This window comes from Babylonia areolata, chromosome 21 (genome assembly GCF_041734735.1).
Source record: "Babylonia areolata isolate BAREFJ2019XMU chromosome 21, ASM4173473v1, whole genome shotgun sequence".
Taxonomy (NCBI): domain Eukaryota; kingdom Metazoa; phylum Mollusca; class Gastropoda; order Neogastropoda; family Buccinidae; genus Babylonia; species Babylonia areolata.
In genome coordinates this window covers 20,832,998-20,847,673 of record NC_134896.1, presented here as the reverse complement: position 1 = coordinate 20,847,673, position 14,676 = coordinate 20,832,998, and the positions used below count along the sequence as shown (strand labels likewise).

General features: G+C 36.5%; 2 protein-coding genes across 2 annotated transcripts; one reads left to right on the top strand and one right to left on the bottom strand.

The window, feature by feature from the left end:
* Positions 1-2,871: 2,871 nt before the first annotated feature.
* LOC143295824 (radial spoke head protein 9 homolog) lies at positions 2,872-6,511 on the top strand. The gene is made up of 5 exons (XM_076607465.1): positions 2,872-3,183; positions 3,811-3,976; positions 4,448-4,577; positions 5,130-5,276; positions 5,776-6,511. Exons 1-5 carry the CDS (start codon positions 2,957-2,959, stop codon positions 5,934-5,936), a joined length of 831 nt encoding a protein of 276 aa, XP_076463580.1. The 5' UTR covers positions 2,872-2,956; the 3' UTR covers positions 5,937-6,511.
* A 1,031-nt stretch (positions 6,512-7,542) lies between these two features.
* On the bottom strand, positions 7,543-14,613 carry LOC143296011 (large ribosomal subunit protein mL66-like). The gene is made up of 5 exons (XM_076607749.1): positions 14,421-14,613; positions 11,038-11,069; positions 9,825-9,929; positions 8,689-8,812; positions 7,543-8,059 (listed from the first exon to the last, which is right to left on the bottom strand). The coding sequence occupies exons 1-5, from the start codon at positions 14,551-14,553 to the stop codon at positions 7,956-7,958; spliced, it is 498 nt and encodes a 165-aa protein (XP_076463864.1). The 5' UTR covers positions 14,554-14,613; the 3' UTR covers positions 7,543-7,955.
* Between the last annotated feature and the right edge of the window lie 63 nt (positions 14,614-14,676).

Here is a 14,676-nt window from a genome sequence, read left to right as displayed (position 1 = left end):
ACATACACACACGACGCACACATGTACACATGAATGTACACACACACATGTACACACAAACATGCACACACATATGCAAGTAAAACAGACACAGATACGTATGTTTAACATTCACACACACACACACACACACACACACACACACACACACACACACACACACACACACACACACACACACACACACACATGTATACATACACACACATATTCACACATACAAATGTACAGATAGAAAACAGCTATGGGTCTAATCTGACAGGAGCACAAGCCATTACACACATTAGAATATAATAGAATATGTCTTTATTACCAAGTGTACCGGGGTCACAAGGAATATTGGGGTGCGGGGGCGGGGGGGGGGGGGGGGGGGGGGGGGGGGTGTTGGGGGGGGGGCGGTAGTACATAAAAAGTTACGAACATAAATCGAAAATCATACACAGACACAGATACAGCAGAAATTAGGATACATACATTTGCATATCAATACAAAATCTTGTGCATACTCACACACACACACACACACACACACACACACACACACACACACACACACACACACACACACGTTTGAACAGAAGCTGCAGATTACGTGTGGATGGGGCTAATGACTAGATCTTCAGGTAGATGGTTGTTGATTGCACAGTTCTATCTAATTATACTGGATTTGTTCGAGAGACATGGCATTGACTGCTTTTGGGGAAAAGCTATTGCCAAAGCGATTGGTTTTCGTCCTTATATTTCTATACAGTCGACCAGAGGGGAGAATCTCAAAAATCCCAAAAGCTGGATGTGATTCGTCCTGGCTGATTGATTTTGCTTTTTACACACATGTACACACACATACACATACACACATGTCTATGCTTATATATACATATATATATATATATATATATGTGTGTGTGTGTGTGTGTGTGTGTGTGTGTGTGTGTATGCAAGGCCTTCAAGACTCACTTGTGATACACTTTTTGAAAAAAATCTATTAGTTAAAATGTGTTCTGTATTTGTTATTTAAAGCTTCAGGTTAAAATAAGAAAACTTGAAAAAAAAACCAGTCCTGTCGGCAGATTCGAACCTTGCGTGTTCGGGTGATAAGAAACTGTCTTACCCAATACACTATCGTGACTCCTTAACTGACATTCCAAAATTTAACATTTAAGCATGCTTTTTTTAAAGTGCAATAAATCGATTGCGGTAATCGCAGTGAGGACGCTGTCACAAATCTTTCTCTTAATAAATATTTAACAGTTTCCTTCTCCGACTTTCCATCAAATGTTATCGTGTATTGTCGATTGAATATAGGATGGAACGGGCAGGTCAACAACTTGAAACAAAATGGCGACCTTCGCGTTCGTGAGGAATATGAGCACGCGCTTTGAATATGTATAAGTATGTGTAGGCAACTGATTTTTGCCCATGACCTTCAGGGTTCAGCCAATAGATCTATAAAGTCCACTCATAGTATTAATTTTAGTATTTTCCGAAAAAGACCACTTGGGCGAATGAACATAGTGAAAGTCATGTACACTGAGAGTAAAACACACAAGTTTTTTATGTATTAAGTATGATTTCAAAATGTAATGTTTCAGATGAGAAAGATCAGTTTAAAGCAAATTAACCCCCTTAGCATTAATTACAGATTAATTTCCCTTTTTTACTATCAGCACCAAAGACATGCACCGGAAATATAACTTCCATGCTTAGCAAAAGAAGTTCCTGTTTGAACAAAAAATGATAAAGATGGCTGCTCTTGTTGTTGTTTCAGAATATCAGATCATTGTTTCAGAATATCAGATCAAAGTGCCAAGTTTAGAGAGAGAGAGAAAAAAAAATATATATATATATATATAACAGTAAATTCAGTTTGCATATAATCTGGCTTCTTTTTTTTAATTTTCGTGCCCATCCTATAGGTGCAATATTGTTTTAAACAAGATGACTGGAAAGAGCTGAATTTTTCCTATTTTCATGCCAAATTTGGTGTCAACTGACAAAGTATTTGCAGAGAAAATGGCAATGTTAAAGTTTACCACAGACACACAGACACACAGACAGACAACCGAACACCGGGTTAAAACATAGGCTCACATAAGTGAGTCAAAAACCTACGTATAGAGAATAGATGGAGAGTTCTGTGCCTACATCAGTGTATGACTTATAGAGGCACGTCACATGATCCATATACCCACACTCCAAATTTACGTGCAAATAGCAGGCTTCGTTTTTTTTGTTTTGTTTTTTTCGACTTTTCGACAAATTCGATGCATACACAAGGTGCACAGTTGCAAATCTTGACATCAGTTTCCAAACTCTGAAGAGAATAACCTGTGTATTACACTTTATATATGTCACACAGCGAAAACAGCCATATTACATTGAGTCTTTCACGCTGTAAATATGCCTCCCAGAAGAGGCTACCTAAAGTAATGTACGAAGTCAGAACGATTTGAGAGGCACCAAATTCGTCAGATTGTCACGAAGGAAGCGAAAGAACACGAAAACATTTTCAGGTCCCAGATGGCGGTTAAAATAACAACCACCACCAATAAACAAGCAAAAACATACATACAAAACACCTGAAAATCGATACTTGTACACGATTCAGCTTATGTTGTTTTGTTGTCAGTGTTTTTGTAGTGTGTTTTTTTTCGCAAATAACAGCACGCGCAGACTGCTTAAAGATTGTCGTGTCGTGTCGTATCGTGTGCCGCGTGCGTGCGTGCGCGCGCGCGTGTGTGTGTGTGTTTCCCCGAGCACACAGAACAAAAAATTATCATCGTTTTGGATCTGTGCAGTGGGACCACAACCACACCACAGGAAGTCAACAAAACGGAAGTGACAAAGTGCGCGAGCGCACTGACTTGGCAACAGCGACATTAGCAACCATTTGTGTCCATGCATCAGTAGCGGTCTCTTCGCTTCCTAAATTCTTGGATTCATCCAGACACAAATCATGGATTCCGTTGGTCTTCACTTGAGCATCGACTACGTTGGCAGCAGTGGAGTGATTCTGAGCCCAGAGCAGAAAGCTGCTTTGCAAACGTCGCTGGTAATTCTCCAGAATGAAAACAAGTTCAATAAGGTCTACTTCTGGGGCAAAATATTTGGTGTGAAAGATGACTACTTCGTCGCTCAGGGCACATACAAAGATGAATTTGCTGGAAGGAAAACTTTCTACAGGTAATCCTTATTCGTGATAATCTATAACCATATGGAATTAATAAATTGCTGCTCTGTTTTGTCAATTTCTTGGGACTGATGCAAGTTGTTTGTTGCTTATCAACTGCAACTGTGAAATCGATTCGTAGCATGGTATTTTTAAAAGAAAAAAAACCAACAACTTAAAAACAACAGTTCAGAGGTTAAAATGATTAAGACTATTTTCTTTAAACTGAAAATATTGAATATAATGATATGTTGAATCAGTTTGATAATAGATTTTATAAAGTGTTATTCAATTATTATTATTATTATCATTATTACTATGATTATTATAATCCAACAATATAGAAACAATCTTTGCAGGAACAGATGAGTGGTAAAGGATATTCATCAGTCAATTTAGATGTGAGCTTTTGATATGTTAGCACACAGGATCTTGTAACAGAGAAGGCGCTCTAGACTAGAGTTATTTTACTCTTTAAATGATAATGGGTAAGTGTGTGTGCAATCTGCTCATTACATGCAACTCTCTTTATCTTTCTTTTTTGTTGTTGTTGTACACATCCAAATCTCTTGGCTTCACACCTGTATTCAAATTACAGAAGCAAGCAACAACTGAATGGGTCAGTGTGATTTCCATTGCAGCAAAGACTGCATCCGTTGGGGTTTGCTGCCTCCAGCAACGCAGGCCATGAGAACACAGAGTAAGCTGGCCAAGGGTCGCTTCACAGGTGATCCAGCCTACGAGTATGAACATGTCACCACAAAGAAAGTGGGAGAAGGTGAAGAAGCAACAGAGGAGGAAGAAACAGTAAGTTGTGTGAACACATGTACATGTATGCTTTTGTGTATAAGTTATTTGAACATGTGTACATGTATGCTTGTGTGTATGTGTGTGTGTGGGGGGGGGGGGGGAGCAGGGAGGTGTGGGAGGTGGAATGGGGCACAGGAATGTGTGAATATAGATGTGTGTGTGTGTGTCTTTATGAGAGAGTGAGTGTGTGTGTGTTTGTTTATGTTAAGGTGCAGTTTGTTGCAACATTATTAGTGGTGAAAAGAAGAAATAAAACCTCAAAGAAAATTGTATCTAGACAGAGATTCAAGCAAGAGTACAAGTGCAGGTTTTTATTGCTTCATTCTTCATGTTCAGCCTTTTTTACAGGTCTTGTTCAGTGTGTGTGTGTGTGTGTGTGTGTGTGTGTGTGTGTGTGTGTGTTTGTGTGTGTGCGTTACATTTTTAATGTTCACATTTGCAAGTCACTCTTGTGCATATTTTGTGCAGATCACAATCAAAGAGGAGGACAGACTGTCGTCCATCATTGCAGAGATTGATGAAGATGTCAGGATCATCCCCAGAGGTGCCTTCATCAAGGCTCCCACAGGAGAGGTTGTCAGCAACAGGAGCTTTGAAGGTAACTGTCATTGTGCCACCTGCTTCTCTTGGTGGCTGTCTTGTTCTTTCACTAATATTTAATTTTCTCTGGTTTGACATTCCTAAATATTGGACATACTGATTGAAACAAATCTTACGATAGATTAGTGAGTTCATATGTTATCAAACATGTTTTTATATCATGCAGCTGTAGTGGATATTTTGATTTGTGGTATTGAATGTATTTTTCAAAAAATAATTTAATAAGAAATGATTGTAACTAATATGCTTCTTTGGTGTTTATCAAAGCTATTTCCAGAATCATGCAGTAGGTGCGATCAGTGTATAACTGAAGTATCCTTTTGTAATTTGTATCAGGTGTTCAGAGTATATTTTTGTAAATATGTGAGGAAGTATTCTTACTGATATGCTTCACTGTTATATCTAAAACTTTTCACTTGACCTAAGTTCAAATGTGTGTGTTTGTGCATATGCTCACCTGTGTGTGCAATGAGAAAATGGAGAATAAAAAGTCAGTGACGAAAACAGTATGAAATAAACCTATGTTGTGATCCTGTTATTTCACTCACAGGTCTCAGTGTGGCTGAATCCTCCAAACTCTGCAACTACATGCACTTCCGTGAGCCTTTGGTTCTGAACCAGAAATCGCTCCTCCAGCGTGCCAACTTGGACAAAGCCATTGACTTCATGGACAACTTGGAAGAAGACATTCCAAGAGGTAACAGAATACATTATTGATACTGTTTTCTGGAAATGCCCAGCATTTATACAGTAGATAGTCAGTCATTGGAGGAACAGGAAATGAAATGAAGCTTCTGAAGTACTTTCATTATACTGAAATAAAGGTTCTTTGTGCTTTTATGTACTTTCATTATACAGAAATAAATCTTGAAATGTGCTTTCTTCATTTTTGATAAAACCATTTTCTGCTTTCTTTCTTGACACATACATTTTGAACACAATGATAATTTCTGATAAAAATTGTGCTCTGCTTTTTATCTTGTCAAATAATTTTCATGTACTTTGTTCACTTCTGATAAAACTATCCTCTGCCTTTTATCTTGTCACATAAATCTGCCTTCTTTGCATTTCTAAAATAATTTCTGAACAATACATCCTTTCAAATCATATTCTGAATTTCAGGTGTCATTATTTATTTGTGCTTTCCACTGTCAGTTGTAGTATAGCACTGAACAAACTGCATGCATCTTTTGCAGGATCCTGGGCTCTGCAGTTTGAGCGTGGCAGTGGTCTGGTTGTGCTGAGGAGTCTGCTGTGGCCAGGATACGTCTTCTATCATGTTCCTGGCACACGGTGTCTTGGCTCCGTCTACTTCGGCAATGGAGAGAAAAACTTGGACCTGCCTTTCATGCTGTAGATTTATTTTGAGAACTTATGTACATTCCACTCTGCCACACCCCGCGTCCCATGCCCCCTTTCCCTGCACCTCCATCTTTTCCACTTCCAGTAACTTTCTAATCATCTGTTCATCTTGCATCTTCTCCCAAACCCAATCCCCACGCTACTTGTCCATTTGTAAGTGATTCCTTTTTGTATGCTGCGCCAAATGCAATGCTAACGTCCCTGTCAGATGCAAGTAGGTGATTATTATAATTTGCTGATCTCAGTGGAATCAAAGCATACTTCAAACAGAGTGAAAGATTAAAGAAGAAAAGGAAAAAACAAAACACCTCAATAGTGTTTATACACAAATGCAAAATGACTGTTTCATAGCATGTGGAATCAGAGTTGTGCAAGTGTGAAGATAAACCTTTTTTTTTCAACATAGAAATATTCAGTAACATCCATGTGATTAATATGTCAGCAGTGACAAAGTATGAAGTCCCACAGTTGTTTTTTCTTCTTTTTTTTCTTTTTTTGGTCCATACACAGCCACTGCATCTTAAATGTGAATGGATATATTTATAAATAAACTGTGTATAATATATAGTATTGGATTTATTTCAGTGTGTATATGGATGTCTGTGTGTGCCTGTGGGGGTGTGAACAATTGGAAGATCACGGCATTTCATACTAGTCAGGTCAGGCTCCCTAAGATTTTATCTCTTACTATTCAATCTGCAGACACATCCATTTTGGACTTTTTCCCGTTGGAAATGTATAATTCCATGTTCCCCCAATGGGGTTTCCTGAAATAGACCTGTCTTGCCTTATTTGTGCTAGACCAGTAAATGATCATCACTGTCAGAGATGTTTTCTAACGTGTTCTTAGTCACACAAGCAGCAATTTATCATTCATATAATTAGAAAATTAAAGTGTAAGTATTACGAAAATAGAAGACCGTTTTGCCACATATATATTGCACTTGCTGGGTCATCAAATGTACATCACTGTGTGTCATTGTGTCTAGAAATTGGCCCAACTCATGATTCTTACTTTAAATTTTCAAACTTTCATTGAACTAGAATCACGCATGTACACCAATTTGCTGGTGGTATATGGCATCTGCTATTTTGTTTTAAATATTACATTTTCCTGATACAGATTTGGAAGTCAGCTTTCATAAATTCTGTTACACTGCAAAAAAAAAAAAAAAGAAAAAAAAGGGAACTCAGTATTTTTCACATATATGGTACTGGTCAGAAAATTTGATCACCGTTCCTAAAGATGCATCCATGAAGTAGAAGACTCCTTACTGAGTGGTCCAGTATTCCTTTTGAGCCCACAGCACATTCAACTCTCATAGGATCTGACCATGAGTTCAAATCTCTCTCAAGGATATATGCCTCTGAGTCTGATGAGGTTTGAACCTAAGTCCTCACAGTTGTTGGTCCACAACATCAACCACATCGGTATGACAGCTTGTTAGTTTTCTGATATGGGATTGTGAGCAGGTTATGATTTTATCAATTACTTTCACATTCAAAATAATTTTCTTTCTCAAACACACACTCTGTTACAAACTGGAAAATCATATTTCACACAAACCCACACACACACACAAACACAAAAAAATAGTTAATTGTCTTACCAATGAATTTATTCATCATGCATAACAAAGTTTGCTTGCTTTTTATCACAACAGCACAGATGGATCTTTCACTCATTTTGCATTCAAATATCAGATTTTTCCTAAAAATAGAAAAGTGGAGAGACATGAAACACACACACACACACACACACACAAAGCACATGAAATGTTTTTAAAATAAGCCATAGCTAGTTCTATAACTTATGCATCAGTTTGTTAGTCCATGTTGCATTCAGACCTCCCTATCCACTTCATATCACACAAACAACTGACTTCACTTCTAATGCTAGTTGTGTTATTTATGTTTCAGTCTGTAGATTGATCATTTACACATCAGTCTGTATGCTGAAGTTGCATTCAGACCACCCTATCCACATCACATCACATCACGTACATGACTGACTTCACTCCTTAAAATAAACATTGTAACGTTTCCATTTGTAGTTGGAACGATGGCTGGTACGAGGCTTTCCATTTTTGTGGGGGGGACGGAACTGTGGCAAAAGACCTGCAGAACAAGCCATAGAATTAAAAGAATGACATAAAGGGCAAGTAACTCAAGTGACAACATGTTTTGCTGCTTAACATTCTACCTCAACAGTACAAACAATGCTAAAAAAATAGTTGAAACAAGAAAAAAAAGCGAAGTTTTAATTTATAACTGTCTTCTATAGCAAGTCAGTGGGATGAAAAGATAAGATGCAAAAAATTTTGTTGTCATGACACAGCTATAAAACTGAACAAATGAAATAAATATTTAACTCATGATAAACTGGAACTTAGAAGCAGATTTTTGTTTTCCTCCAGTATAGTTGTTTGAATTTAATTTTTTTTTTTTTTTTTTAAGTGCTGAAACTGCTCAGGACAGTTAATAATAAAAAATGATTATTTAGAAATTGCAATTAATGATTTAATCACTAAAATATCACTTAAAGCTTCACAGCAGGCTGTTCAAAACTGTTAACACATATATATATATATTTAACTTCTGAACAGAAGAGAAAAACTGTGCATGTCTGTGTACAAAAGTGTGGGTATGTGTGAGTGCTGATGCACATACATGCATGAGTTATCTGTGAGTATGCTTGCTTGTGTGCTTGTAAGTGCATATATATACGCATTAGTTTGGACACAAACCTGCTCTCTGTGCCTTGTTGACCAGAACTGCCAAACGCTTCTGCTGTGCCCAGCATACACCAGTAACTTGTCGTGATAACAAGCAACCATCAGGACGGAGAAACTGACTCAGTATCAGGACGTCCTGTGGAAATAAAGAATCAACATTCTCAGCATCTGGCACTGACATAAAATCCTCAAGAATTTTTCAACAATTTTCCATTAATACTTCTGTAGAATTGTGATGAAAGACCTCTTCATTATCAATGACCATCGAAAGTAGTGTTGAAAAACAGAAGAGTAAAAATGAGAAGAGTAATAAATATCTAACACAGTGCCAAGTTAGGAACAGTTGATATACAATTTCTGATTAAAAAGGCTGAATTAAATTATATCAACTACCAAGGATAATTCAGCAGGCTGAGAGACAGCTGATGGGAATTTTCAACACCACATCACCTGAGAGACACTGCTTACATGTACTGATCTATTTTACTCCATTTGATTCTTAGATGAGTGTGGTATTATGAACTGTTGTGAATCTATGGAATTTTATTATTTTATGTAACCAAGATACTCCCTTCATCTCACCATAGACACAAGTGAATATCAAAATAAAGCTATTTTACTCCAATTCTATAACCTATGTAGCAGGAATAACGTAATATAAAATACTCTGAAAAACTAAACTTCAGTTTAACTATGCTCCTCTGATATGGATACAGAAAAGTCTTTTGTTCCAGAATCAAAGCTTGGAAAAGGAAAAGAAAAGGATTAAACAGGAGAAAGCTGACAAGTTCTAGTACTTCTTCCCTATATTTTGACTCATCACTGTTCGTAATCAGCCCTTCTAGAGTAGTATCATCAACAAACTTGACCATGGTGTTACATTCATTTTGAGTTGCACAGTCATGTGTGAATTGTGAGTACAACAGTGGGGATAGAACACATCCCTGTGGGGCGCCTATGTTAAGAATGCATGTGGAGGAGGTGAGGTCACAAACTTTAACAACTTGCGGTCTGCATCTTAGAAAATCTAGGATCCATGCACAAAATGATTCAGGCAGTGAATTCTTCATTTTTTTCATTCTTTCATTGATTCTTCATACAAAATTTTCAAAAGTATCATCGTTTTAAATCAATTATTTAAGACTCACTGTATATTTCAGATGGGGATGAATCTTGCAGAGTGTGCATCCTGCGCTTTCTTTGTGCTTCACCAAATATGGAGCTCTCTCTGAGTCAATCATCTTGCCTTCAATCTGAAAAAAAAACAACAACAAAAAACACAAACACAAAAATCCCACATAATGATCACTCCAAAATCAAGCCTGATTACTTCTGGCATCCTTCTCTTCTTAAATCAACATAAACTGAAACTTCTAAAATGAATATCACTATTTAAGATAAAATGAAACTTCATGAAATGAATATCAAAAATGTAAGTTTTACTGTGTATATCATGGTTATTTCAGTCTAATATCATCATCTTAGATGAACAGACTATAAATAAATAAACGAACTCATGGTTATTTGCATATATGCTTTGGCACTAGGTTCATGGTCATGCTCACTCCTGCACCAGCAGCAGAGGTCTAAAATTTAAAAGTGAATGTGAGCTTCTCTCTCTGTTTATGGAATGAGATATTATCCTGCCTCAATGTAAACACTGCAAAAAGCATCCCTTACTTTAAATCGTGCACATTTACTGAAAAAACCAATAGGCCTAGTTTGCATCAGTTTGACATGGTACAGTATATGACACCAAACATGTGATTATGTGACACACAGTAATTATAAACAACAAACATGTATAGATCGTCAGTATATATATACATGCCTCTCTCCTCCCCTGTCAGTCTCTTTCTCTGTCTGTCTCCACTGTAACTCTCACTATATCTGTCTGTTCAGTCAGCCTCCCCTATCTTTTTTTACTCTTCCCCTTGTCCATTCTACCTTCTGCTCTCCACCACGCCCCTTCCCTATTGTCCTTGTTGTTATTCATCTATTGTGATATTGTACATAAGTTCTATGCTTATGTAATTTTGATGTTGGTGTTGTGAATTGACTTTTTTTTTCTTCTTCTTTTTTTCTCAATTATTACTCTTGTCTAGAGGGCCGGATGTAAACAAGTACTCGTTTGTTTCATTCTCTCTCTCCATCTCTCTCATGCACTTAAATATGTGCACACAAGTGTGTCTGTCTGTCTGTGTTCAAACGCATTACACAAACATTATTGTAAGATACTAGACACATGTCCAAAAACTTGCATTAAAAAAACCAAAAAAACCTTGCACTTCCATTTCCTACCACACACACACACACACATACACAAATACAAACACACAGCAAACTTAAGTGTACTCTTACCTTGGTGACATTTCCTTCTGTAACTTGTTCAACTGAAATTTCAAAAGAAAAAAAATCATATTTATGGTTCAAATACTTGATACATACATGTCTAGAGGTAGTATTACTAAGATGGGCATACTTTTTTAAGACCTCACCATCTGTTATCACGATTATTTATCTATCCATTCAGTTAGTCAGACAATCAGTTAGTTAAATTATATTCTGGTGAATGCAAATGGAGGGGGTCAGGAAATTTAATCAAATCAGAAAAGAACTTAACATTATGCAGGTTGGACTTCACCATATATTATTTATATCTCAAATCCCTGAAAAACAATTATAACTGTTTTTCCTTTACTTCAACAGTTCAATACTTGTGAGTTGTCTAAAGAATGGGCATTAGTAAAAACAGTGTTTTAACAAGTCTGCATATAAGATACAGTTCAGACTGTGATAGCTAGTATCTAATTTTTATTCTGATATGTACATGATTTCATAAGAACTACAGAAAAAAATTAAGTGAAAAAGTTATCAAGTTTTTTGGTAGCAAGCAAACAACTGTAAAAGACAATAAAAACCAACAAGACAAGCTCAGGGAGGAAAACCACTGAAACCTTGTACAAAGAAAACCAGCAAATGATTGAAGAATTAACTGTTATTAGGTTTATTGAGCCTAGTCCATGCCAACAGAGCAACCAAACCCAATCCTCATAATATAAATATTCATGTAATGTAAGTCTTGCTTCTTTCTAACATTAACAACAAGGCCTTTTTATACAAATTACAAAGGAATCACAAGTTTTGAACTTAGATATGTTTTTTGAATAGTAAATTCTGCACAGTGGAGACAGAAAACAGAACAGAATCAGGGGGTGAGGAGAGAACACTGAACACTGAAATGTTTAATGTCATTAGCTGTAAAGCTTTAGAGACAAAGCAGGTACAAATAGAAAAAAATGGTGCAAAACACATAAAATGAACAGAAAAAAACAAACAGAACTGAAGTAAAATCAACTACTAAGGGATAAGCGACACTTTGGTACTTTTGTCATTAGCTTAAAAAGTCCATGTGGCAGTGGGGTACTGTGCCTTTTGTTTTTTCCAGTCGTTCGTCTCAAAGGTTTGGACAGTACACAGGAAACAAAGTATATATATAGTCTATATAATAATTATCAAAGCATGCAACATCAACACACATATTATCAATATGAACACATAACAAAGTACATAATACAAAATATACAATGATTTAAAAGCCTGTAACATCAAAACACAAAATATCAATACAAACATACTTGGGGAGAGAGAGAGAGAGAGAGAGAGAGAGAGAGAGAGAGAGAGAGGAAGAGAGAGCACTCAGACTGAAAAAAAATCAGAGACTCAGAGAGAGAGACGGGGGGATCGGGGGTGGGGGGTGGGGGGGTGCGGGGGGCAGTGTATGCATGTATGTGTTCACCTACTGAAATAATCTCCAAGATTTTAAGTATCGGGAGCTCAAATTCACATTCAACTTTACATCCAGCCACGACTGCTGTAGTACTAGTAGTGTAGGGATCTGCCTAGACCTCACGGACTTTTTTATGTCCCCATCGAATCTTCATCTTCACTTCTTTCTTTTTATTTTATTCATTATTTTCTTCTTTTGTCTGTTGTTTTGTGCGGGATACGCAAGTACGCTTCTGCTAAAAGTTTGCTTTCATTCATCATAACCAAATTTTTTTTTCTTTTAAGATGGTATTAATGTCAAGGAGATTTTTCAATGTGTTAGATTTTGTGCAAGTTTAACTTCGGTTGGTAGTGTATTCCATATTTGCGCAATTTGGTCAGCCATTCATTTAATTTTTTCTAAGGTTGGTGTTGCAGTGTTCTAAACAAATTTTCTTTACTGAGTTTCTTGTACTATCATAATCCGATATTCTAAAGATATGCCTTGCATTTATATCATTTAACTGTTATTAAATATCTTATAAGTTTCAATCAAATCTCCTCTTAATCTTCTACCTTATAGTGAGTGTAGATTTAAGTATGTAAGTCTTTACTGATAACTCATATTCTTGCATTCTTTTAATAATTTAGTTGCCCTTCTTTGGACCCTTTCTATTGCTATAGATTGTCTCTAAAAGTATGGGTGCCACACAATATTACCATATTCTGCATGTGATCTAACTAATGCTTTATATAGTTTGAGAACTGTATCTTTCTAGGTAATTGAAGGTTCTCTTAATTACACCAATCATTTGATTGACTTTATTCATAATACTATCTATAAGTGTATCAAAGGGTAGTTTATTGTCATACATTATTCCTAGGTCTTTCTCACTATGGCATTTTTCAATAGTCTGTGGCATGTTTTCTATTTTCATATATATGGTAATTCTTATTTGGACTTTTTCCCCCTATGTGTATTCCTTTACACTTTGAAACGTTAAAATAAAGGTTCCATTTGTCAGACCATTCTTGTAGTTTATAAAAATCAGTTTGCAATGTGAGATTGTTGTGTGCATCAACATAAATTTTAGTGTCATCTGGATCTGCAAAAATTTTACACATACTTTGTACAGTGTCATCTGCAAAAATTTTACACATACTTTGTATACAATCAGGAAAGTCATTTATATATATTGTGAAAAGTATTGGTTTACGAATACTGCCCTGTGGAATATCACTAATTACATTTGCACAAGTTCACTTATTTTCTCCTATATTAACTAATTGTGTTCTGTCTGTTAAGAAGCTTCTTGTCCAGTTCAATAAATTACCAGTAATACCATACAAGACTAATTTTACTAAATCTTTCATGTGGGACAGAATCAAATAGTTTTTTGAAGGCTAAATAAATTATGTCAATAGGTTTACCACTATCTCAGTATCTGTCATTTTAGTCAGATCTTCAGTTACTTCTAGTAGTTGCATTCTGCATGATCTACTCTGTCTAAAGCCATGTTAGCAATCTACATAAGGGTTATTTACTTTCATATGTAAAACCATTGCATCTCTAATAAAAGATTCTAAAATTTTGCACAGGCTCACTGGTCTATAATTGCCTAGTTCTTGTTTTGACCCTTTTTTGTAAACAACTATTACCTCAGCCATCTTCAAGTCGGTTGGTATGCAAGCACTTTCAAGTGACTTATTATAAACACAAATGATACTCAGTGGAATATCCAACTCTGCTCAATTCTTTTAAACTGTACTGTCTGATCTGTCATGTTTCTTAATAATAACAACGTGCATTAATATTATTCATGAATACATGGATTTATGTAATCATTGACAGTATCCATACCACCCCCACCTCCGCACACACATACACACACACACACACACACACACACACACACGAGTGAGAGAGGGAGAATGACACACGCACATAAGCGACAAGATGTGTCAACAGTACGCACTCTGTTTCAATCGATTGGTGCTGGATACGGATATAGTCCTTGTCATCTGGAAACTGGGCAACATGTAACTGTCGACCGCTATTTTCGCAGCATTTACGCTGCAGTGTAAACGACGTAAAATCGACTGAAACATGTTTGCTTCAGCCAAGTCGAGTTTCGTTGCAATATCGTGTTTGACCGACTGCGACCCCCAACAATTTCGTGTTCTTACCGAAATTTTCCAAAAAGCCCGATGTTTTTCAGAACCACCTCCCAC

Bases quoted from the DNA above. Each gene is read 5' to 3' on its own strand.
- LOC143295824 (XM_076607465.1), top strand. From the start codon at position 2,957: ATGGATTCCGTTGGTCTTCACTTGAGCATCGACTACGTTGGCAGCAGT. The intron at 3,977-4,447 runs GTAAGTTGTGTG...TATTTTGTGCAG, and splicing joins CAACAGAGGAGGAAGAAACA to ATCACAATCAAAGAGGAGGA. The intron at 5,277-5,775 runs GTAACAGAATAC...CATCTTTTGCAG, and splicing joins GGAAGAAGACATTCCAAGAG to GATCCTGGGCTCTGCAGTTT.
- LOC143296011 (XM_076607749.1), bottom strand. From the start codon at position 14,553: ATGTTTCAGTCGATTTTACGTCGTTTACACTGCAGCGTAAATGCTGCG. The intron at 11,070-14,420 runs GTGCGTACTGTT...TTGAAATTTCAG, and splicing joins CACCAATCGATTGAAACAGA to TTGAACAAGTTACAGAAGGA. The intron at 8,813-9,824 runs GTGAGTCTTAAA...TTATTTCCACAG, and splicing joins ATCCCCATCTGAAATATACA to GACGTCCTGATACTGAGTCA.